Source organism: Bombus vancouverensis, chromosome 10 (genome assembly GCF_051014615.1).
Source record: "Bombus vancouverensis nearcticus chromosome 10, iyBomVanc1_principal, whole genome shotgun sequence".
NCBI classification, from domain to species: domain Eukaryota; kingdom Metazoa; phylum Arthropoda; class Insecta; order Hymenoptera; family Apidae; genus Bombus; species Bombus vancouverensis.
The window spans coordinates 3,403,917-3,424,262 of NC_134920.1; the positions used below are offsets into that span (position 1 = coordinate 3,403,917).

The following is a 20,346-nucleotide window of genomic DNA, read 5'->3' on the forward strand; positions in this document are numbered from 1 at the left end:
CAGTATACTGATAATAATTTTTACACATAATTTCCCATTTACACACTCTACTGTTAATAAAGAAATGGAAGTTTCTGAAATTTGATTTCTAATGCGCTACTTCAGAATACATGTTAAACGATTTTATCACAGGTAACAGATTGCTGTAATAATTTGTAAACTCATTATTTATTAAATATATTATTTAATTGCCTATACATGATTAAATTCTTTTCAAATTTTTCAAATATTATTCTCTCTTTGTTTAGCCGTTTTCAATAAAAATTTAAGATAACCGTGTCGCGTGTAATCGTGCGTAGGAATGCACCCTCTTTGATGCGTTGGAAGCAAGTTAATTAAGATGCAAGCAGTAAAAAAATAATCGAGAAACAAGAAAACTCACGCACGATATCATCGTAACAATTCGTTGCTACAATTTCGCAATTAAACCGGCGGGAGACCGAGAGTTTAATTGAAGCCTGCATTCTCGGTCAATTATTCGCGCATTCTTCACGCGAAAAATGCAATCATTCTATATATTAAAACATTTTCCTCTCTTTACCTAGATGGGTATTAATTAAACGAAAGCATATTAATTAAATGCTATATTTAATTCTTGACTCTTTGCGTGACGTTTCGGCTTCCATCTTGTTTATTCAAATTAGTTATTTTAATTGCAAACTTTAATCTTTTTCATTTTTAATTATTAATTTTGATCGTGGCATATTATTTTATAGTTTTTATGAGTTAAATCCATAATTTATCGCTACATATACCTATCTAAATATTTCTAAAACTTTTTAAAGGAAATAAGAATTCTTAACATACATATAGATCCTTTAAGGAAATTTATATCGATTGCAGGGTACCGAAGAAAAATCGCTATCGTACATGTATATTAATGAATAAAATTAATGGAACTATTATAATTATTTAGATGCCTCGCTAGGAACGTAGACATAAAAACTTTTTAATTAACATTTCAGAATAGATTATAACGTTTGTCTGTGCCTTTGAATCTTATTGTAAATTATAATATTATGAATCATGTCCATATTTATTTTTTAATATATCCTTTTTATCATATCTTCCACGTTGTTTTTATCTTGTATCATCGCTCCTAAACTTTTACTTTTTTCTCGCTGTTGTACGTTATAAATGAATCTATTTACACAGTTTTGACAAAATCCGATTGACGACCTCATATGTTTAAAGTGATTAAGTAATTCACTGATCTATGGTAATCAAAGACCAAGAAAATTGTTTATAAAAAAAATAAAAACTGCGTGAATTTACGACAACGTTTACTGACAAAAAAATCTTCTTACAGTAGTTGAGTTTACATACAATAATTTGCATTTTTTTGGGGGCAGGGGTAACAAAGAACGGCAGGCAAAAAAAAAATAGGAAAAGAGTATGTATATATGTGATCGGATCGCAAAACTACGCAAAAAGTAACGCCACGATAAAGTCTAAAAAAATTGACAGAATCGCTTCTCTTCGATATTATAGAAGCGAGGTCGGGATTCTCGAAGAGATGAGTCGACGTTCCATTTTAACGTACAAAACTTAATAAAACAATCAACCGACAATGATGGGGCTTTAATCGGCTCTAAAGGGAAGTTCTCGTAATATACATATCGTATAAAAAGAAGAAAAAAAACGTACGAAGATATCACAATCCAGAATAATAAATTTACACGCGATTTCTGTGCTTAATTCAGGACCAATCGCCACCCCATACGCATTAAGAAAGACTAGAATGATTAAGAATATTAATCGACGATTGGAAACTTATAAACGTACGTGTTTAATAACGATTCGTTAATAATGATACGGATAATAATAATAATTATTACAATAATTCTCGATATAACTACGATGAGACGATCAAGAAAAATTGTTCTTCTGTTTTTTCAACTTTTTTTTTTTGATTGACACGACGCGTTTATAATAATGCGAGTTTATGTACAATGATTATAAGTGAGAAAAATACATTAGACAACTGGAAAACGATGTACGTCGATCGTTTTGCGTTGTCATGAAATTTATGCGATGGGTTGCGTAATTGATCGTTTACATATCGGAGTTTTTTTTATTTCAAAAAGTTTCTGTTGAATGTGAGCAAAGTTAAACAATATGGAAGTTTTTCTATCACCTTACTTCTTCGTTTTTTCCTTTTTTGTGTGTGTTTGAATCTTGTTATAATATTGTTATTTTATTCTATGTAGTAAATCATGTTTGTTGCATTATGTTGAACGAAAAACACCGATATGAACGAACTTTCGACGACTGGCGCATTAATTGAAGAAAATGACGCTAGACATAGTGTAGTAATACTAAACGAAATACTTAAGAGAATCTTAGACATCTTCTCCGCGTTGAAAGAAAGAAACAGTAAAGAACGCCTGTTATCCCTAACTGTACAGACTGCACGTTACTTTACCATCGTATTTGCATTGTTAAATCATCCTTCTCGCCTCATAATTCGCAATTTCGTCTTCGTTTTAACGATAAAATCACTCTCACACACATATGCTATCGATTGTCTTTCCATAATTTTACGTTCGATGCAAAATATTCTTCACCTTTCACGAATCTCATAACATATCAGCACTTTTTTTCTGAAACCCGTATGCACCCGTATCACTTTTCACAGACTTGTTTGTCCTAAGTACATAGAAGTGATATAAAAAATTAGAATCATATATGGACGGATCCTGATTTTCACATCTCGCAACAGATATTTGGAATTTTTACGAATTCACAAATTTCACGCATTACCAGATCCATGTTGAGGCAAAAAATCTCTTACTTCCGTAAAACCGCGCAGATTACCTCATACAAAGAGAAACATCATATTCCATTCACATTCACGCGTTCCACAAGCATCGATCAGTTGTCGATACCTTTCGAATGGATCGAAACAACCAAACTTACGATCAAAATTTCACGAACTTGAAATTGTCCACCTGTTCAAGACAGAGGATCGATTATTGGACATGAAACAATCGTGTTTATGAACCGATGGTCCAGAGTGCTCGATTATATGTGACAAAAACGAGCAAACGACAGAGAAACGATTTCCAATGAATCTCTATTGGATGATGCTCAATCGGTGCATTCTGAGGCGAAGCTCTCGAGATCTACGTAATGTCCGTTCATATTGTCTTCGAGTAACTGCGCCAGATCCCTCCTTAGAGTCTGGAACTCCGGCCTGCGGTCTGGATCAGCCTGCCAACATCGGGATATCACCCTGAACAGCTCGCTTCGACAATGCGAAGGTCTCTCCAGCCGATAACTGTTCTGCACGTTTCGCATCACTTCTCGTGCCGTCATGTCCGGGTACGGTGTCGAACCTGCGTTAGGGAAATTAGTTCTTTTGTTATTGATAACGTTGATAATATAATAGGAAAAATATCTCCAATAATCATTAAATATTTAATTAAAAAAAATTGCAATACTTCTAAGTAACATCTTATATTATGATTCACAAAGATAAAATAATGCATTAAAAACACATATCTGTTTTATAAGTTGTAAATTATTAAGACAATTACTTAAATGGGCATGGCAAATAGAAATAAGGGAATTAAATAATTACTTAAATATAAAATAAAAATGAGGAAATGATAGAATATTAATAGGACTACGAAAGTATCAAGAGTAAAAGAGACAGAGAAATAAAGAAAAGCGAATGAGCGAACGAATTAGTTAAGAATTAGAAGACAAGAGTCGACGAAGAGTTAAGATTATAGAAGTAAGGAGGAAGGTTGTATTATTATTTTATCGTCAATATAGTTACTATTATTTCATTTATAAAGTAATCAGACTTAACATTAAAGAAATTTGGAACTGTGATAGGAATATAAAATACCAAATTCGAGAAATCAATGATTCACACATACCCAGGGTGACGATCTCCCACATCAATATCCCGAAGCTCCAAACGTCCGTCTTAGTGGTGAATAGCGAGTAGATCAATGACTCGGGCGCCATCCACCTTATTGGCAACGCGTTTCTGCCGTGTCTCGTCTCGATCACTTCCCCATCTTCGTTCGCAAATCTGGACATACCGAAGTCGGCGATCTTGCACAGCTTGTTATGGTCCACTAGCACGTTCCTCGCGGCAAGATCACGGTGGATGATCTGCAAAATCGAACAAAAGCACACGGCTCGATCAACGTTCCTCCATGAGACAGTGACCGCAGGTGGACGTCCTGTTATGCAACCGCACTATAGTTACCACATCGCATATACAAGGTATCAAGTGATAGAGCGAGCAAAGTCGAATCCTCGAACTGGTTGGATTGTCGCGTAGAAAAGTCTCAAGACCTCTTCTACCACCAAAGGTATTCTTCGACGACGGGACTCGACGAATAGATTTTATGACCCGCGGATTCTACGTTGCTCGGCTTCGTAATACGGCGGCAGAGACACGTTATTGCTGATTATTTATTGTACGTCTGATTTATCGCGTGTTCGTCGTACTGTTATTCGCCGCGGAAGCCTGAGCTTGATTTATTTTACGTTCTCATGTGGCCAGCCACCGCGGACCTCGTGAACCGTGTGCTTCAATGGAAATTGCTTGGCGTACCGGTAAATACGCGTGAAATTTAATTGTCGTACGACCTCGACGCGTCGATCAAAGTCGGTGATGATGTTTGAGCAACAATGAAAGCTTCGATTAAACTAGTGAACAGTACTGAACTGTGTTGCAGACTTCCGTCATAGATGATTACAGGTTCAACTCTCCGGGGAATATTCGAGGAAATGGTACAATCGTTATATAACACGAGTTTGGGTGCAAAGCCTAGTCAAAAGTGTAAATGGTAGAGTTTCTTTTAGTTAAGAACCTATCGTCGGGAGAAAATATATTTAACATAGCAGTAGCAATTTTCTCAAAAGCTATTTTTGATCGATTAACCGATCAACAATGTTAATCCGCGTACATACATACATTTCTCCGACCTCAGAAGATAAAATGGACCATCATCAATGAATCACCAAAGTCTCCATATTGAAAATCAAAGTTACACAATAAAAACACGCTATGAATCATCTTATTACCAATTAATTAACAGAAATCTTTCACAGAATAAACAGCAGATTATTGTAACTTTCCAAGAAAATTTTGTTTCAAAAGAATATTCAAGAAACTTTGAAACAACACGGAAGAGTACGAATTAGGCTGTCGGAAAATCGGGTGAGCGGGCTCTCGCCGTTCGACCGTGGCCGATGCTAATGAACTTGCGCTGCTCAATGTCAAGGCGAGCTGGATATACATACGTCTTTGCCGTTTCTTTAATGACTTCATCTTCTAGATTTATAGCGCGCCGCGCGACCACCGGTGCAAAACTCGAACGCGAGTCCATTTGTCGTGTCGACCTGCTCGTGTTTCTGCCCGCTCCTCAACGTTTTGTACAGATGAAAAATATATTTTCGCGACTACTTGCGCGTAACATAAGATACCAGTGTATCTATGGTATGCCGGCGTTACCGTATCAAAAGAAAAAAAAAAGATGAAATATCAAGAAGCCAAGCGATTTGTATTCCGATCACGTTTAAGTCACGTTCTCGTGATAAATATTTTGGACGCGTGTCATATAATTGATAAATAATCTAAAATTGTTTCATTGCTTACGTATTGTTATCTTTATTACACTGACAGGAGGAAATTTTGCTTTTCCAGCTATCGTTTTAACTGTCATAAATATCCTCCGTTTGTTTTAAATTTATCTGTGTTTGTGTCTTTCTTTTCATTTTTATCTTGAACTTGTCGAAGACTCGCGTTATTTAAAAAATGTCAAGTGAAGAAAATTTCTAAAAATTATAATTCTGTAAAGTATTCTCGATTCTATGATGTTACGACGTTAAGTATCATCCTTCAATATTGAGAGGAAAGACGATAAATAATTCAGAATAAATATTTCCCCGGATGTATATCCGTATTAATTTGCAACCGAAACAATACCTCCACGGTTCGTGCGAAGTAAGCATAATGATCTCGATCTTAAACCAATAAGCCTCGCTGTTTCGAGGCTTTAAATCATTTCATCTCGTTCGTGCATCAGCCGTGGCTTCCACTTTCAATTAAGGGTACTATGTATGTCGGGAGAATTATTGGAGGAACAATTCTTGAGAAGAATTTCTGCGAACTCGTATATAATCTTTGATTGAAATCGACATCCTGACTCGGTTGCTCTTTGCCCGTCCTTCCAACGACGAACATAGCATACTGATTCCAATCGAGACTTCGTTCCCGCTGTTCGATGCCTCGAGCAGCCTCGCCGCGTGCATCTCCATCAACTGAATCATAACCGGTCGATGATGATATTTAGCTATTTACCATTTTTTACATTGCTACTGCATTGTCATCGATATTCGATAAAAGAAAAAGTCTGCGTCGCTGCGTTATTCCAGTAAAAGTGTCAGGTTGATCGGAAAGTTTTGTTGGTTCAACTTTTAGCAGGACGGAAATTACTTATTACAATCGAAACCTTTTTTATCTAGTAACTCATCTGAGTTATATCTATCCGAGTATTAATAATTCATTCCTCAATTGCTTAATCTATATGTATATATTTTTTCAGCGTCCAGTATTTTATGGTATATTTTTGTCTATAGAAAGATTTTCAGGAAAGAAAGGGAATCGATTGTTTTAATTAAAATTCCTATTAATTAGTCTTTGATATAATATTCTAGCAATTTATTTAGTAAATTTAAGTAGTGAACTGTTAGTTTTTTATTTTTTATTATTAAAGTATTCTCTTAATGCATTTACAGTCTGATTCTCAGAAACCTAGTTATTCTCTTTTGTAAAATAGTTCTATAAAGGTCTAATGGAATTATTTGAAAGCGTAAAAAGGTTACGATATCTACCTTCATGCAATGTTTCTGCCTGACATTCGTCTAAGGTTCACCTTATTATAAAACAACTTACTCATCAAGTTTTCAAGAGTAATTAATTTTCCGAACAAGGCGCAACATCACCTTCATTTGAAAACTCCAATCATTTTGCAACACATACGAAAAAATTATTAAAATACCTCGTGACTCATGAGCGTTCATGTTCGCACTATGAAGTACATGATTTGTTATTCTAATACGTCGGCAAAGGGAGGATTATGGAATAGATGACACGACAGAAGCAGGAACCAGTCAGATGAATTATGGAAATGATGCAGATACGTGTTGGTTGCTTCGTATGCTTGTATAAAAAGTTAAGTAAAACAGTTGCTAAGGAATGTTTCATACGATGCAAAAACTTCATCCATAACGAGTAATATGTTTTTAAATGAATTTTTCACACTCGAGAAGATAACGACGAGATTCGAGTTGCACCTTTTAAACGATGTTATAGCTAGCAGAGATAGTTAACGTACAGTTGAAGTTTAAGGCACGTTTCTCGCGGTTGGTAGAGCGAAAAAGAACCTTGATGTTCTCCATACCGGAATGTACACTACCGTTTTCCTCCCGATGAGTAATTATCGTCCACTAACTTCAGAAAATTAGCTTTCACGCGGCAATTCTCCGAAGACGATTACGTGAACACCATTCGATATTCGTAGAAAATAATTATGAACGGTTCATTCGATATTTGCCCTTGTAAGAAACAGCGTGAAATTATTCTAATCGAAGGTTTACCATCGGTAATATTCCTTCTATAGTTGCTTCCACAGAGATGAATTTCATTTTTGCGCCATTGAAACTGACTATTACGTTTCGAATTATTAAACATGTTATAAAATGAAAAAAGTGAAATTTAGGATATTATGTACAAAAAGAAGCTCCAAAAGATATATTATTCGAATATTTACGCAGGACTATAAAGAAAACGAACAATAATTTAGAATGTTGACTTGGACTTCGAGTCACGATACTATCTCAAAAAAAGAGTCCATTAAACGTCGTTGGATGCATAAAAATGTCTGTTTTATGGTTCCGAAGCGAATCACGTGCCTTCAGCAAGGAGGTTAGAACCGTAATATTAAACGCGCTCGTGTCACTCTACGGTTACGGCGGCATTATCAGCTTCGAGTCACACGTTTTTTGGCTTGAAATTTCATAAATCGACAATAAACATTCGACACCTCTGTCAGTGCCCCAACTTGGATCTTAGCATGATTTAAAATGTGTCCGCGGATGCCTAACTAATTTTTTTAATCTACGTAAACGACTTGGAACCATAAGATCATTTTCAGTACTCTACATTTCTAAGATTTCGATCTTCATAGAATCCCGATTTTCTTCAGCAATATTTCAACAATGAGATTTTATTAACATCGAACATTTTCTTCGATCAATTTGTCTCGACAAAGTAATACAATTTTTTTTTAATTATCCAGTTTTTAAATCACCATATTCAACATCCTTTCTAAAATTATTAATTTTTTGTAAATCTAAATAATTGAGCTACTGAAAAGTTGGAAACTGGTTCACCGTCGAATAAATTTCATCAGACACGAGACAAAAAGATATTAGGTCTTATGCTAACTTTCTTACAAGGAAAGAACTCGCTTTAATCGATACAAACTTCTTCGCGTATTCCCGCTAATATAAGTTTATTGCTGTTCACACCAACTTAGGGTTGTAGGATGATCGTGTCAGAATTTATCTCATTTGACCATGTCATCCATTTTTGCCCACTGACACAGATTTACTGGTGAAATGATCTCTGGTCCCGCGTCTTTCCGACGCTAAGAAAATATTTGACGTACAAATACCACCGGCAAGCTGTTTGTCATGTCGTCGCTTTTTCACTCGCGACCTTCAGTCGTAACGTATAGGCAACCTCGAAGGACGAGGTATTCGGTTTTTAATGCGGGGTACTCTTTTGACGCGTAGATGTTTTTGAAACACATTGGAGACTTTAAAGGCCATATTTTATCGTTTCATTATCTTCGTTATTGAGAAGCTTCGATTTATGGCGAGTTTATAAAGCTTTGTCAGATTAAAGAATATACTACGTGAAAAATACAATACGCGAAGAAAGGAATTTTCGCATAGAAAAAAGTATGAAAATGTGAATTATAAGAGACTAAATCAAATAGGAGGGGGGGGTGAAAATGAAAAGAAAAGAAACTTTTGCACAGATACAATTTGGAAACGTGGAAATGTAAGAAATTACATTAAGCAGGATTATAAATTTGCAAAAGAGGAATTTTTGTATAGAGAAAAATTTAGAAACATAAGAATATAAGAAATTAAATGAAATAAGGATGTAGATTTGAGAAACTGAAGGTTTGCATATTTTGCGTAAAAAGGTACAGAGAAAAATGTTATATTGATTACGAAAGAGAACTATTTCATCTAAGTTAATTTCCAATTAAGTTACCAAAAATACTGAAAGTTTAATCATTGACATTCTTATGAATTAATAAATTTGTATGACATTTACGAAGTCTGAATCTTTCCTTTGTTGTTGCGGGATGAAATGCAGTATCGATCATAGATTTGAAAAGAATTAAGAACAAGATCGGCATGGCACGAATATAACAACATCGGGGGTAATACTTTGATATAATGTTACAGTAAGTAGACGGTCGCTGTATCGTTTTGGCTTCGTCTCTAAGACTCCTTTAACACGCGAGCATGTAAGGTCATAATAAATTTTCGGCCAACACCAAGAAGCCTCGTGAGCGTAATGGAAATACAAATAAGGGGGGAGTGATAATTTAAACGCGACCACGAAAGGGTACTTTTAATAATTCACAGATATTAAAAGCTGTACGCGACGCGATACTTACGATTTAACGTCCTTAAAAATCAACATGATAAAAAGATTTAGCTCTAAAGTATTTCAGATTATTAATAGATATAGTATCGTTTAATCCACTTGACAATTAATTTCTCTTGAAATAAAAAATACAGAAAAGATGAGATGGATTTTTGAAACTATGTTTCTATAGTATTTCGTATCGCACAAATTCACGTTTTCAAAATCTCCTATTAGAAAAGAATTGTATATTTAAGAGTTAAAATCTATTCTCAATTCATTTACACATCGTCATGATAATCTACAATAAATTAACCGAGGAAAAGTGCGAATAAAATGTCGCGTTAATGCACAATTGCGTTAAGAAACACATACACCAAAATGATTTATATTAAAATAAACAATAAAAAAAATCAAAAGAAATATACATAGTAAAATCAGAGTACACTCTCACCTTTTTTGACGCAAGATACTCCATGCCTCTTGCCACGCAGTATCCAAAAACAGTGAGATCCCTAGAGGTGAGCGCGGCCGAGTCCTCACTGAAATTGTAGAAATCCTGCCTGGTGCGATGATCACGCAGGTACGCCAACAATTTCCCGTACATCACGTACTCGAGTATAAGATAATGAGGCTCTGCGAACAAGCATACACGATTACACAATTAAACGGTCTTAAAGCTTCGCGAAATTGCAGTTTGATCAGCATTAACTCGGTGAATGAAATAGCGCGTACGATGCCGTGCATGGGATTAGGGGACCCCATATGGTGAGAATACGAAGAGCTGTACTACACAGTGAGGCCCTTAAAGTAATTTAACCGGAGCACTTTCGGGCCCCCGTAGGTAGTATCAGGCTGATTGTAACATATGGGCCCACTTCTGCTGGCTGCACGAGCTCGTAACTTTCATATTAGGATAGCATTACCAGCCTTTAATAATTTTCGTTTGTTAAGGAGCGTTCTTTTCTACGAGTAGATTCGTTCCGCGCAAGACGATCTGTACACTCAGTCATAATATTTGCACGGCGAGAAATGTAACATGGCGAGTGGATAACGCAATCAAGATACAGTGAATTCTAAGTTTGGTCCGGTTGTGTTGTAACGATGCTGTTACTGGGGCTAACAGCTGTACTCTTCAACAATGAATGTGCTTGCTGCTGTTATCATGTCGACAGCATCGGCAAACTTTAGTCAAATCTTATTCAAGGATTATAATGTAGAGTATAGGAACTGATCTTTATTAAACATCGGTGTAGTTTTTTATTCTTTAGATCAAATTACAAAATTTCATACGACTTCATTGTTTGATTAAGCAGTTCCAATTTTTAGCTTGCGGTGTAAAAGTCATAAAATCTGGCGTGGAACATGAGAAAATTACGCAACCACGATAGAATGATCATAAGGACTCGATTGAAATCATCTTGGAGTCATATTTGATGATTTGTAAAATTATAGTAATCTAGGTCGTACATTTTGGTCTTTTACACAATGTCTTGAATGAGGCCTCCACGATCTTGTGATTATTTTTCCCTTATGTTTCTACTTTTCCAAGGAAGAGACAAAATTTCAGTAATGTAGTGTCTTTGATATTTAAACATGTTATATACTAATTCAGCTTAACTAGTTGTTATCCAAAGCTGCTACAGGGGAAATAAAGTGTAAAAACCTCGATGAAGCTTTTTTCAGACGGTCATCCTAATAAATATCCTCAATCTCGTATTTCAGAAACTGATCACCGCTAATTTAGAAATAAATTACTACCGACATCAATAAATGGTAACGAAATTCGTGTTTCGCACCTGGGCTAATCGGATTCTGAACGAACGAGACGCCGCTACAACCCCTCAAAAGGCAAAAATTTGTCACCGGTAATTGGCGGTGGTGACATAATTAATGTCACACGCGATACTTTATCGAAGAGTATCGATCTGTCGCGAGATCAGAAAAATACGACACTAAGTGGATCCTTACTTGCGCTCCTAATTTATCCACGATAAAGTATTATAGAATCTCCATGTTCCATGTGAATAACACCGACTCTCGATTAAACCGTGAAAAGAAGAAGAAGAAGAAGAATAAAGCGGAGAGAAGAAAAACGTCGGTATCATCAAAAGAACTCTTTTAAGGATCGTGAACTCTGAACACCAGGGATGTCAGAAATTTTTCAACGTGCCACAGATTTGTTTTTCAAAGGAAATACCTAAGCAAACTGACTAATTACTGTCACACCTTTACCTAGAAATACTTGCTTGAATTACATTTATCTTCTTCTTTTTATTGCTGATGGGAAATAATGCCAAATATTCTGCTAAAGTTCGACACAGCAGTTCATAAATATTTTTCCATCCTTGAAGACAGTCACAGTCCTTTTATTTAGTCCCTCTTTTTAATTTGTTGAAAGGGATCCTTTTGACAAGAACCGGCCGTCAAAGGACGAAAACGTCGCTCGGAAGGAATTCGAACGCGCCCACCATGACCGAAACGATAAATACGGGGGGCCAGAAATTTAGATGCCGTAAATCTTGCGAGTAGGTTCACGCAGGCGTGTTTTTTCTTCTACACACGTCGAACGTAGTCGAAGGACTTTCGGGGTGGTGCATCCCAAAACGAACACGCCACGTCCTCCATGGACCTTGAGGGTCGCCCACAATTATTAGAACCTTTTACTTCAACTCTTTCTTTATACGACCATCTCAAAAGAATATTTTTCTTAAAAGAAAATTCTTCAAATATTCATCAATAAACTGTGGATAGTTTATGCATCTATGAAAAAATGCAAATATACACAAACTTACACATAATACAACACATAATATTTGCAATAATCTCTTCTAACTTTTGCAAGTAGCTTTTACGAGTTTTTGCACCATTATCTCCTAATCATAATTTAAATGAATGATCGTTCTATATGAAACCAGAAGGTGTCGTGATACTTATAGTACTAATACATTTTCCATACAACTATCAACATATAGCTGACAAAACTATCATAAATCTCGTACAACCTAATATAGTATCACGAAACCTACAATAATTTCTCTTCGAAAGCTTATCGTACGTAAAACCTAATTTTTCTAAACGTATCAAGAAGCTATTTCCCAGAAGGGATTACATTTTATACTATTACTAGACCAGCTCTGTGTGCATTAGCATACAATCGCGAAAAAGACTATTCCGCGCATAAATATCGAGGGAAGGCCGTAACGACGTCAAATCCAGATCGACGTCCAAGCGGACCGATCGTATCAATACCGGTGTATCCTCTTCCGAACCCCGCTACGAACCATCATTTCGCCGACTTAATAGACGTATTGTGCCACGAGGATCGTCGCCGTAGGGACGCGTATGGAAATTTATACGATGAGAGCGACGATACCGACGAGCTTCCAACGAAAGACGTATAATGGGCCTCCCTCTTTGAAATCTACCACGACTAAAACTTCGAGATTGTCTCGTTGCTGTTTTTGACGTCTCAACCATCGGATTTGTCATTAATGCAGTTGTTGATGCATATGCAACTTAAACTGAGAAACGAACTTTTAGTTCTATATCTAATTGTTTGTTTATTATTCTTCTATTTATTCTCAAGATTCGATACTTTGAAAAATTCTTCTGATGTCCCTGGCATTGGATTTGTTGACAGTGAAACATATTTATGCAATGATGCGGATATGCAGTTTTGATAAGAAGAAGAACTTTTGCCATCACTTGATCGTTGATCTGTTTATTCTCAAGAATTGATTCTTTGAAAGATTCTCATCGATGCTGTAGAAAGAATTTTTGAATTTCTTTTTTTCAAGGGAATGGTACTCGAAGAATACTCGGTTTATCGTATTGAAACAGCTGGTCATTCTTTTATTGTCCGATGCGATTGTGTTTCGTTGCGTTCTTCGTCGCAGTTTCACGCGTATAACTGCGCACAATCGACAACTGGAAAAACGAAAAACACGACGGCAATTCACTGGTTTATCCTCCCATCGAGATAATTGCGACCATCCTATGTCGATGTAATAGCAATTTATTATACCTCAATTAATCAGACAATAGTTACAACCCATACGCAAGCATATAGCTTTTAACCATTTCACGCTTCGACTTTTAACGCACCACGAACTTGCACGATAACGTTGTAAAATAAAATTTCCTTTCCTCGATGTTTCATAATCGATACTCGTATCACGATCGGTATGTGCTGAACTTAGCAAAAATGTATTTCACGCAATTCGCTGAAGTTGGTAAAATTCACAAATTAGCGAATTCCATATAATTTCTTTACACAATACTTTATTGTACGTTATTTCCAAACAAACCATTCAGAAGCGAAAGCAATCAACTTCGCTTTTCATAAATGTCTTAATTTCATTATTCCAGTTCAGAATTGGTTTTGCCCTTCTCAAAACCCAAACTATTTACTTCCACAAATTGATTCACTGTAAGAAGGTGACACAAACAATCGTAGATATAAAGAAAATTCTTAAAAAACACAATCTAACTTTTTTCCACTTTTTAATACATAATATTAACCAATGTATCTTCTTAACAATTCAAATACAATAACGGATTGTATTCTTTATCGCACAGTGTCTCTTAGTCAAAGAAAAAAATCGAATTCTAACATTGTCGCGATTATCCAACCGATTGGAACTCATTAATCCTTCCTTCGTGGTGACTCTGCGGAGGCAGTTCTCCAGAACTATTACTCAATTACCTGCAGGATGATCGCACGTAAACAGCGAGTCCTCCTCCGCTGGTACCAGCGATCGATCTTCCTTTTATTTGCAAAACAATAGTGCACGCGTGTAAATGATTACGGTGGTCGGTTGAGACGGAGACGAAGGAGAAAGAAGACCTATCATTGCTGACTCAATGACGAGGAATGCATCTCTCTTGCGATCCCCTAACGACGTCTTCAATATGCATTACGCCGTGTTTCATGGCGATACAATCTGTGGATGGTCGTCGAAAACAGGGAATCGTAAATAATTAAAGATGCGCTAGTCGGCGAGATAAGCGCGATTTCAGAGGCGACTACGATCAAAACCAGTTATTGTGTGTAGTTTCGTAGTCTACGCAACGCAGGTGTGAATTACTATTTAAGCCATTAATTCTCGGGAAACGCGATGGCGTTGAATAACAGGGAGGAAAACGTGAAGAGCGAAACGAAAGAGATTGGCTCTTCATTTTGGGATTGAAAAAATCCTCACGACTAGATTTTTATACGTTTATGGAAAATTCGAAGGCACATGCGTGAATGCACGCGATTTATGTACAAAAGTATATAAAATAATCGAAGTAAAATACTCGTTATAATATTTAGTAAGTGAAATAAAAATTAAGTTCCATTTTTTTGGATATATTCATAGAAATAAAAAATTGCATAGAGTCTGCAGTATCGTCATCACAATAGGAATATTAATGGAGACGTTATTTTATGCGATAGACGTCAGAAAAAGACCGAAGAACAATCGTTTGACAACATGGATGGGTTGGAATGTAACTTTTCAAACAAACGAAGCCTCTTCTTACAATTAGAATCTTGATTACTTAATCATCGTATTTTGCAATCTCCGTAAACGAACTGCCACTTAAAACTCCACTAGTTTTTGTAAAGCTAGTCGCTGACGTTTACACAGGCAAGGTCAGGAATAAGTGACTCGTGAACTTGGTAACAAAGTAATATCTGCCGGACTCGAATGCGAAAACAACACCTGCGATATTTATTTAACAAGTACTGAGTATTCCATTTCCAACACTCCATCGCATTCCTTGTGCAAATATAAGGATGGTTTAAGAAACGAGATATTACCATTTTAGACAAATTACAAAAATAAGGAATTCTTTAATAGATTTTTTCTTACACATTAAATAATACCTTTACTTGGACTTTTCTTTGTCTTCTTTATAAAAGCATTAAGGTAAGGAATGACATATTGATCTAAGAAATGAAGAACTACCTTTATTCATATTATCTCTTATACTAATTACAAAAATAAAAATATTTTTAAGAAATACTTCCTCAGATATTAAGTATTTTGACATTATAATTGAGGTGTTGTCTGTGCACATATTAAATGACATGATTTCGAATTAAAAACTGTATGAACTATGTTAAAATTAATTTAATTGAGCCTACCTTGTTCTGTACAGCAACCTAGAAGAGTTACGACGTTCGGATGGCTGCCAAGTTGCTGCATGATTTCAAGTTCTCGAACCAGATCCTCCTTTTCTCGTTCGGAAGCACCTTCTTTGACGGTTTTGACGGCTACTAACCGGGTCGTTCCTTGATGACCAGTCAAATCGTCGGCTTCAGCCTTCCAGACCTAAACGACCAAAAAATACAACGTGAATTCGACTTTCTAATAGGATTTTAATTATAAACTCCATCTTCTGCGTGAAACTAGGTTTTAGCGTTCAGAATTGCATACGATATTACACGTTAGACAGAAAATTATGTAATAAATAAGTATTACCTAACGAATGTCTTTTGGTTGAAAAACATACGTTAGTAGCAATTAAAACAGTATTAAAGATCAGTACACTAAATGTTGCAAAGTAATTTTCTCGTTAGATATATCTTAGATTGTAATTCTCACAAAGTATTTCAAAGAAAAGAATCGGTAATGTATAAAGAATTCTTATACAATACAGTTGTATAATAAAAGAATTCACATGTTGCCGACAATCGACAAGGTATTCACTGATTATTTGCTTAATAAGAAGCATAGTTCCACCTAACCAGTATTCCAGGAATCACTAAATCAAAAGTAATTCGAATGTCTATGCAAACAACAACTGTTTATTGAACATTTGAAGTCCATTATATCACCGCGAGTTCCACGGATCATTACATAAATGATAAACAACGATCTATCTATCGTCCATTGAAACACATGAAATCAATAAACGTCCGTAAAATCGTCATACGATCGAACAATTTAATACACACTTAATAAAAATAATGAATAATAGATTAAGAAATTTAGTGAAAAAGATAATAAAGAATTTAATACAAAGAAAAACTAAATATGCATCATACATGTATAATTTTCTTTCCTCTACTTTTTATTAATGAGTCACTCTCGCCAGTAAATAAATGAATAAAAGAGTGTTTCACAAGAGCGTTTCAAGAGTTGTAACCGAAATTTCGCGGGCGGCGCGCGTTTCACGTTAACGTCGGACGATTTATTATCGCCGTCTCTCGCCTGAAGACTCGCTGTTCCTGTTCCGTTCGAGGGAGAGACTAACGCTTTACCTGGCCGAAGTTTCCTTGGCCAAGGACCGTCTGTAACCTAAGCTTATCTCTAGGAAACTCCCATCTGGATTCTTGCGACGACGGAGGCGGTGGTTTCTCCGCTTCGTGACACTAAACAGAAAAAGAAGACTGTATTGAATCGCGAACGATAATTATTTAAAAATGCCTGACGAATAAATCTGAGGCCGGCCAGTTCCTTTTGATGTACCGCGACTCCGGGCGAAAAGGTGAGCAGAATGGCGTTCTGCGTCGTGAATTATCGTTTCTTCGCGGCGATTATTTTCAAATGAACCATCCAAATAGACGCAACAGCATGGAACTACGCCGAAATGGCCGAGTATTATTGTAATTTATTTTCGTAATTTTTTATTCACTTACTTTAATTAAGTTAACCCTTGATTACCTTTTATGAAAAATACATATGATTTATATAAAGATTTTAACAACTCTAATAACGTGTATAAATTATTCACGAATAGAAAAAGTCTTATCTGTTATAATTACTTTCTGATAAAAGTTACATTCTATCTTATGATTTTAAATATGTAACCGATTATCGTAGAAACGATAAAATTGAACACGTAAATAATTATGTTATTAAAAAAAAATTTATATTCTATTCATATGATTTAGAAGATACATAAGATATGCGACTACCAAGTGTTGTATCCTCGGAAGCTTCGTGATCGCCTTCTCGATGGATGTTTTGAAGTCACCATTTTCAAGATTCAGCGCGTCTTTCCGGCAGCTTATTTCCGACGATGTGTCCGACTCCTCCAGTACCTACGAAAAAATCAACGTCATCGTGTTGTACATGCAGTCGACAAGAACGATCGAGCGTGCAATTTACGAGAAACTTCGATTTCCTTCGAGTATTTTCGCAGCTCATAAAGTAATCGTGACTCGAGTAAAGGAATCGAGTCTGCAATAACAAGTAGTCATGTTTTATCGATCGTTTTGTTTATTTAATTACGAACGTTCGACAAGTAGCACGGCGTTTCGTTATAAAAAGAATTTATTTATAGCCGCTCAAGAAATATGAATTTCGTGAATAACGTTGATAAACATGAAAATATTATGAGAGTGAAATTGAAAATATGCAAAATACGAACGAACGTTAGGATGTCAACGAAGAAATATGTGTTTGACGCAAATACGAGAGAAAATACGTGACTGTTCGCACTTTTGCATTCGAAGATCATCTTTGTTACATTTACATCGTCTTTGAAGAAGCTGTTTCCTGCATACCACGATAAATCAGTAATTTTTCAAGACGAAAACACGACGTGGATAAAGCGGGACACGGGTAGCTCTTTATCATGGAAAATGATTAATTTACGTCAATACTTATCCCTACTTAAAAATTTATACATTTTTTATTGGTTGATTCTGAAAAATTCAGCGAAGTTGAATTCCATTTTCTTTTTTTCCTTTCTTTATACAATATTTTAAATTACTGCGATTTTTCAACGGTTGCAATTTAATTTTTTTCAACTTTTATGCTCATCAGAGAGTGCGCAATTAAACGCTTATCGAAGACAAAGACGCAAACGATCTTCGCATTATATAATTTACTTTCTCATTATTTCAAGACACTGTACTATCCGATAGATCGAAACACACGAAACGACACACTGTATTTTTACGGGAAAAAAGGCAACGGATTATTCAATCGATACAATGAACCTAACCATCGTGATCGGACGTTCATTACAAATCCGGTGAATCACTGGCGATCCTTCGCGAACCGTAAAAATTAGTCGACGACCGAGTTGTTGTGGCCATTCGCGGCGAGTTCAGGGACAAAGCGCGAAGAAATTTGCAAAAAAGCGATCGCGTCACGATGCCTGATTTGGTTTTCTACTCCGTCTATTTCAACCAAAAGATTAGTATTTACGTAAAAAGTAATGATATCGAGCGTTTTTCTTAAACGATTGCAGAGTTCTCTTCATATTTTTTATAGTAATAATAATAATAGTAACAATGAAGAAAGATTTATGTAAGACCCTCAGAAGGCAAACTGATCAAGTAAAAAAGAATCCAACTAACACTCGTCATACAAACTAATCTGACGAACCTTCGCCAAACCATTCCAAAATAGAAATGACTAACACGTCTCATGTTTTTTATCGGCAGTCATACAAATATTTTCCTCGTCTGAGACCATTCAAAAAATTATGCCACAAATTCATTACCAACGAAATCCATCACGATCTATAAATTATCTGCAGAAACTCGAATTGTCGTATCGTTAACGATCGCTGAAGGCATTCGCTTCCTAGTACGCGCTTATGCGAAAGCATTTCCAGTTACAAAGGAGGAGGAAGTGGCGATCTTTCATTATGGTTCATTCAACGCGAACTCGGGTATACGCGCCAGCTCGATCTTAGCGACGCACAGTGTATCCAATAGCAATTCTAGTAAATAAAAAATAGTAATTAATAAGAGCCAGCTTCCTGTATCTTTTACTTGTAACGATAAACATACGAATGAGTGATTATAGTCATAAAATTTACGAAATTCGAGATACAAGTAATTCTTTCTGTGTTAGCATAAGAATAAGAAATTACAAATTCGTAATAAGTAATAATAATAAATTCATAATGAAAATTTATGTGTTTCTTGTAACTGTAATTAGACTATAAATTTTTATGCATTTCTAGGACATTTAGAAGAGCAAAGACGCACATAATGCTCATAATATTCAGAAGTATATAAAATATGCAATTTTACACCAATTACGATATTTAGTAGATGAAACTAATTTCTGCTTGAGTTTTATGTCTATATTTGTTTTTCTAGAAATACGAAGTAGCATAAATAATCACAGTCTATTTATGATTTCATTAATTCCTTCAATTGAACAAGTTCCTCGACCTCGGGATATTACTAATTTCGACGTGTACGGAAACGTCGGTTTTTAGGGTAATTATTGAAAAGTGTCAAGAAAACACACGCACGTGGATCTACTTTGCGGAAGATAACGAAAGTCTTGTCTGTTAATGGCCAGATGATAAATGCTCGCGGTCGACGATAATCCACGGGGCCAGCGTAACGGTACTTAAGTGGCACTGGTATACAATTCGCGTTTCGATTTAGCGATCATCGGCCAGATACGCTTTACGGTACACAATCGTAAATCAAAATTTTTTGTCGGGATAATACGGCTGGTGAGCAGCAGGCTCAAGAGGAAATTACACCGCTGGACGAGAATCACGGCGAATAAAAATGAAACGTTTAGCGGCTGAAAGATACCATTTCAAACGGCCACCCCTCGGCTACACGATTGGGAGCGTCGCTTTCAAACCGTCCCGTCGAACAAACCAGGGTAGATAACCTGGGAGAGAAAATTTTCTAGGGGTGAGACTCGAGCAAGATGTTTTTATTTCAGGGCGTT

The 20,346-nt window shown here is 35.9% G+C and overlaps 1 protein-coding gene across 1 annotated transcript in view; it reads right to left on the minus strand.

Annotated features, from left to right (window-relative positions):
• Positions 1 to 1,266: 1,266 nt before the first annotated feature.
• Positions 1,267 to 20,346, minus strand: part of LOC117159256 (uncharacterized) — a 216,771-nt gene continuing 197,691 nt past the window's right edge. Inside the window, exons 3-8 of the mRNA XM_033338942.2 lie at positions 17,607 to 17,732; positions 16,950 to 17,060; positions 15,831 to 16,017; positions 10,152 to 10,333; positions 3,888 to 4,128; positions 1,267 to 3,338 (exon numbers count right to left, since the gene is read on the minus strand). Of these exons, the coding sequence (XP_033194833.2) occupies positions 3,091 to 3,338; positions 3,888 to 4,128; positions 10,152 to 10,333; positions 15,831 to 16,017; positions 16,950 to 17,060; positions 17,607 to 17,732 (1,095 nt within the window). The 3' untranslated portion in view covers positions 1,267 to 3,090. The remainder of the gene's footprint in view (positions 3,339 to 3,887; positions 4,129 to 10,151; positions 10,334 to 15,830; positions 16,018 to 16,949; positions 17,061 to 17,606; positions 17,733 to 20,346) is intronic.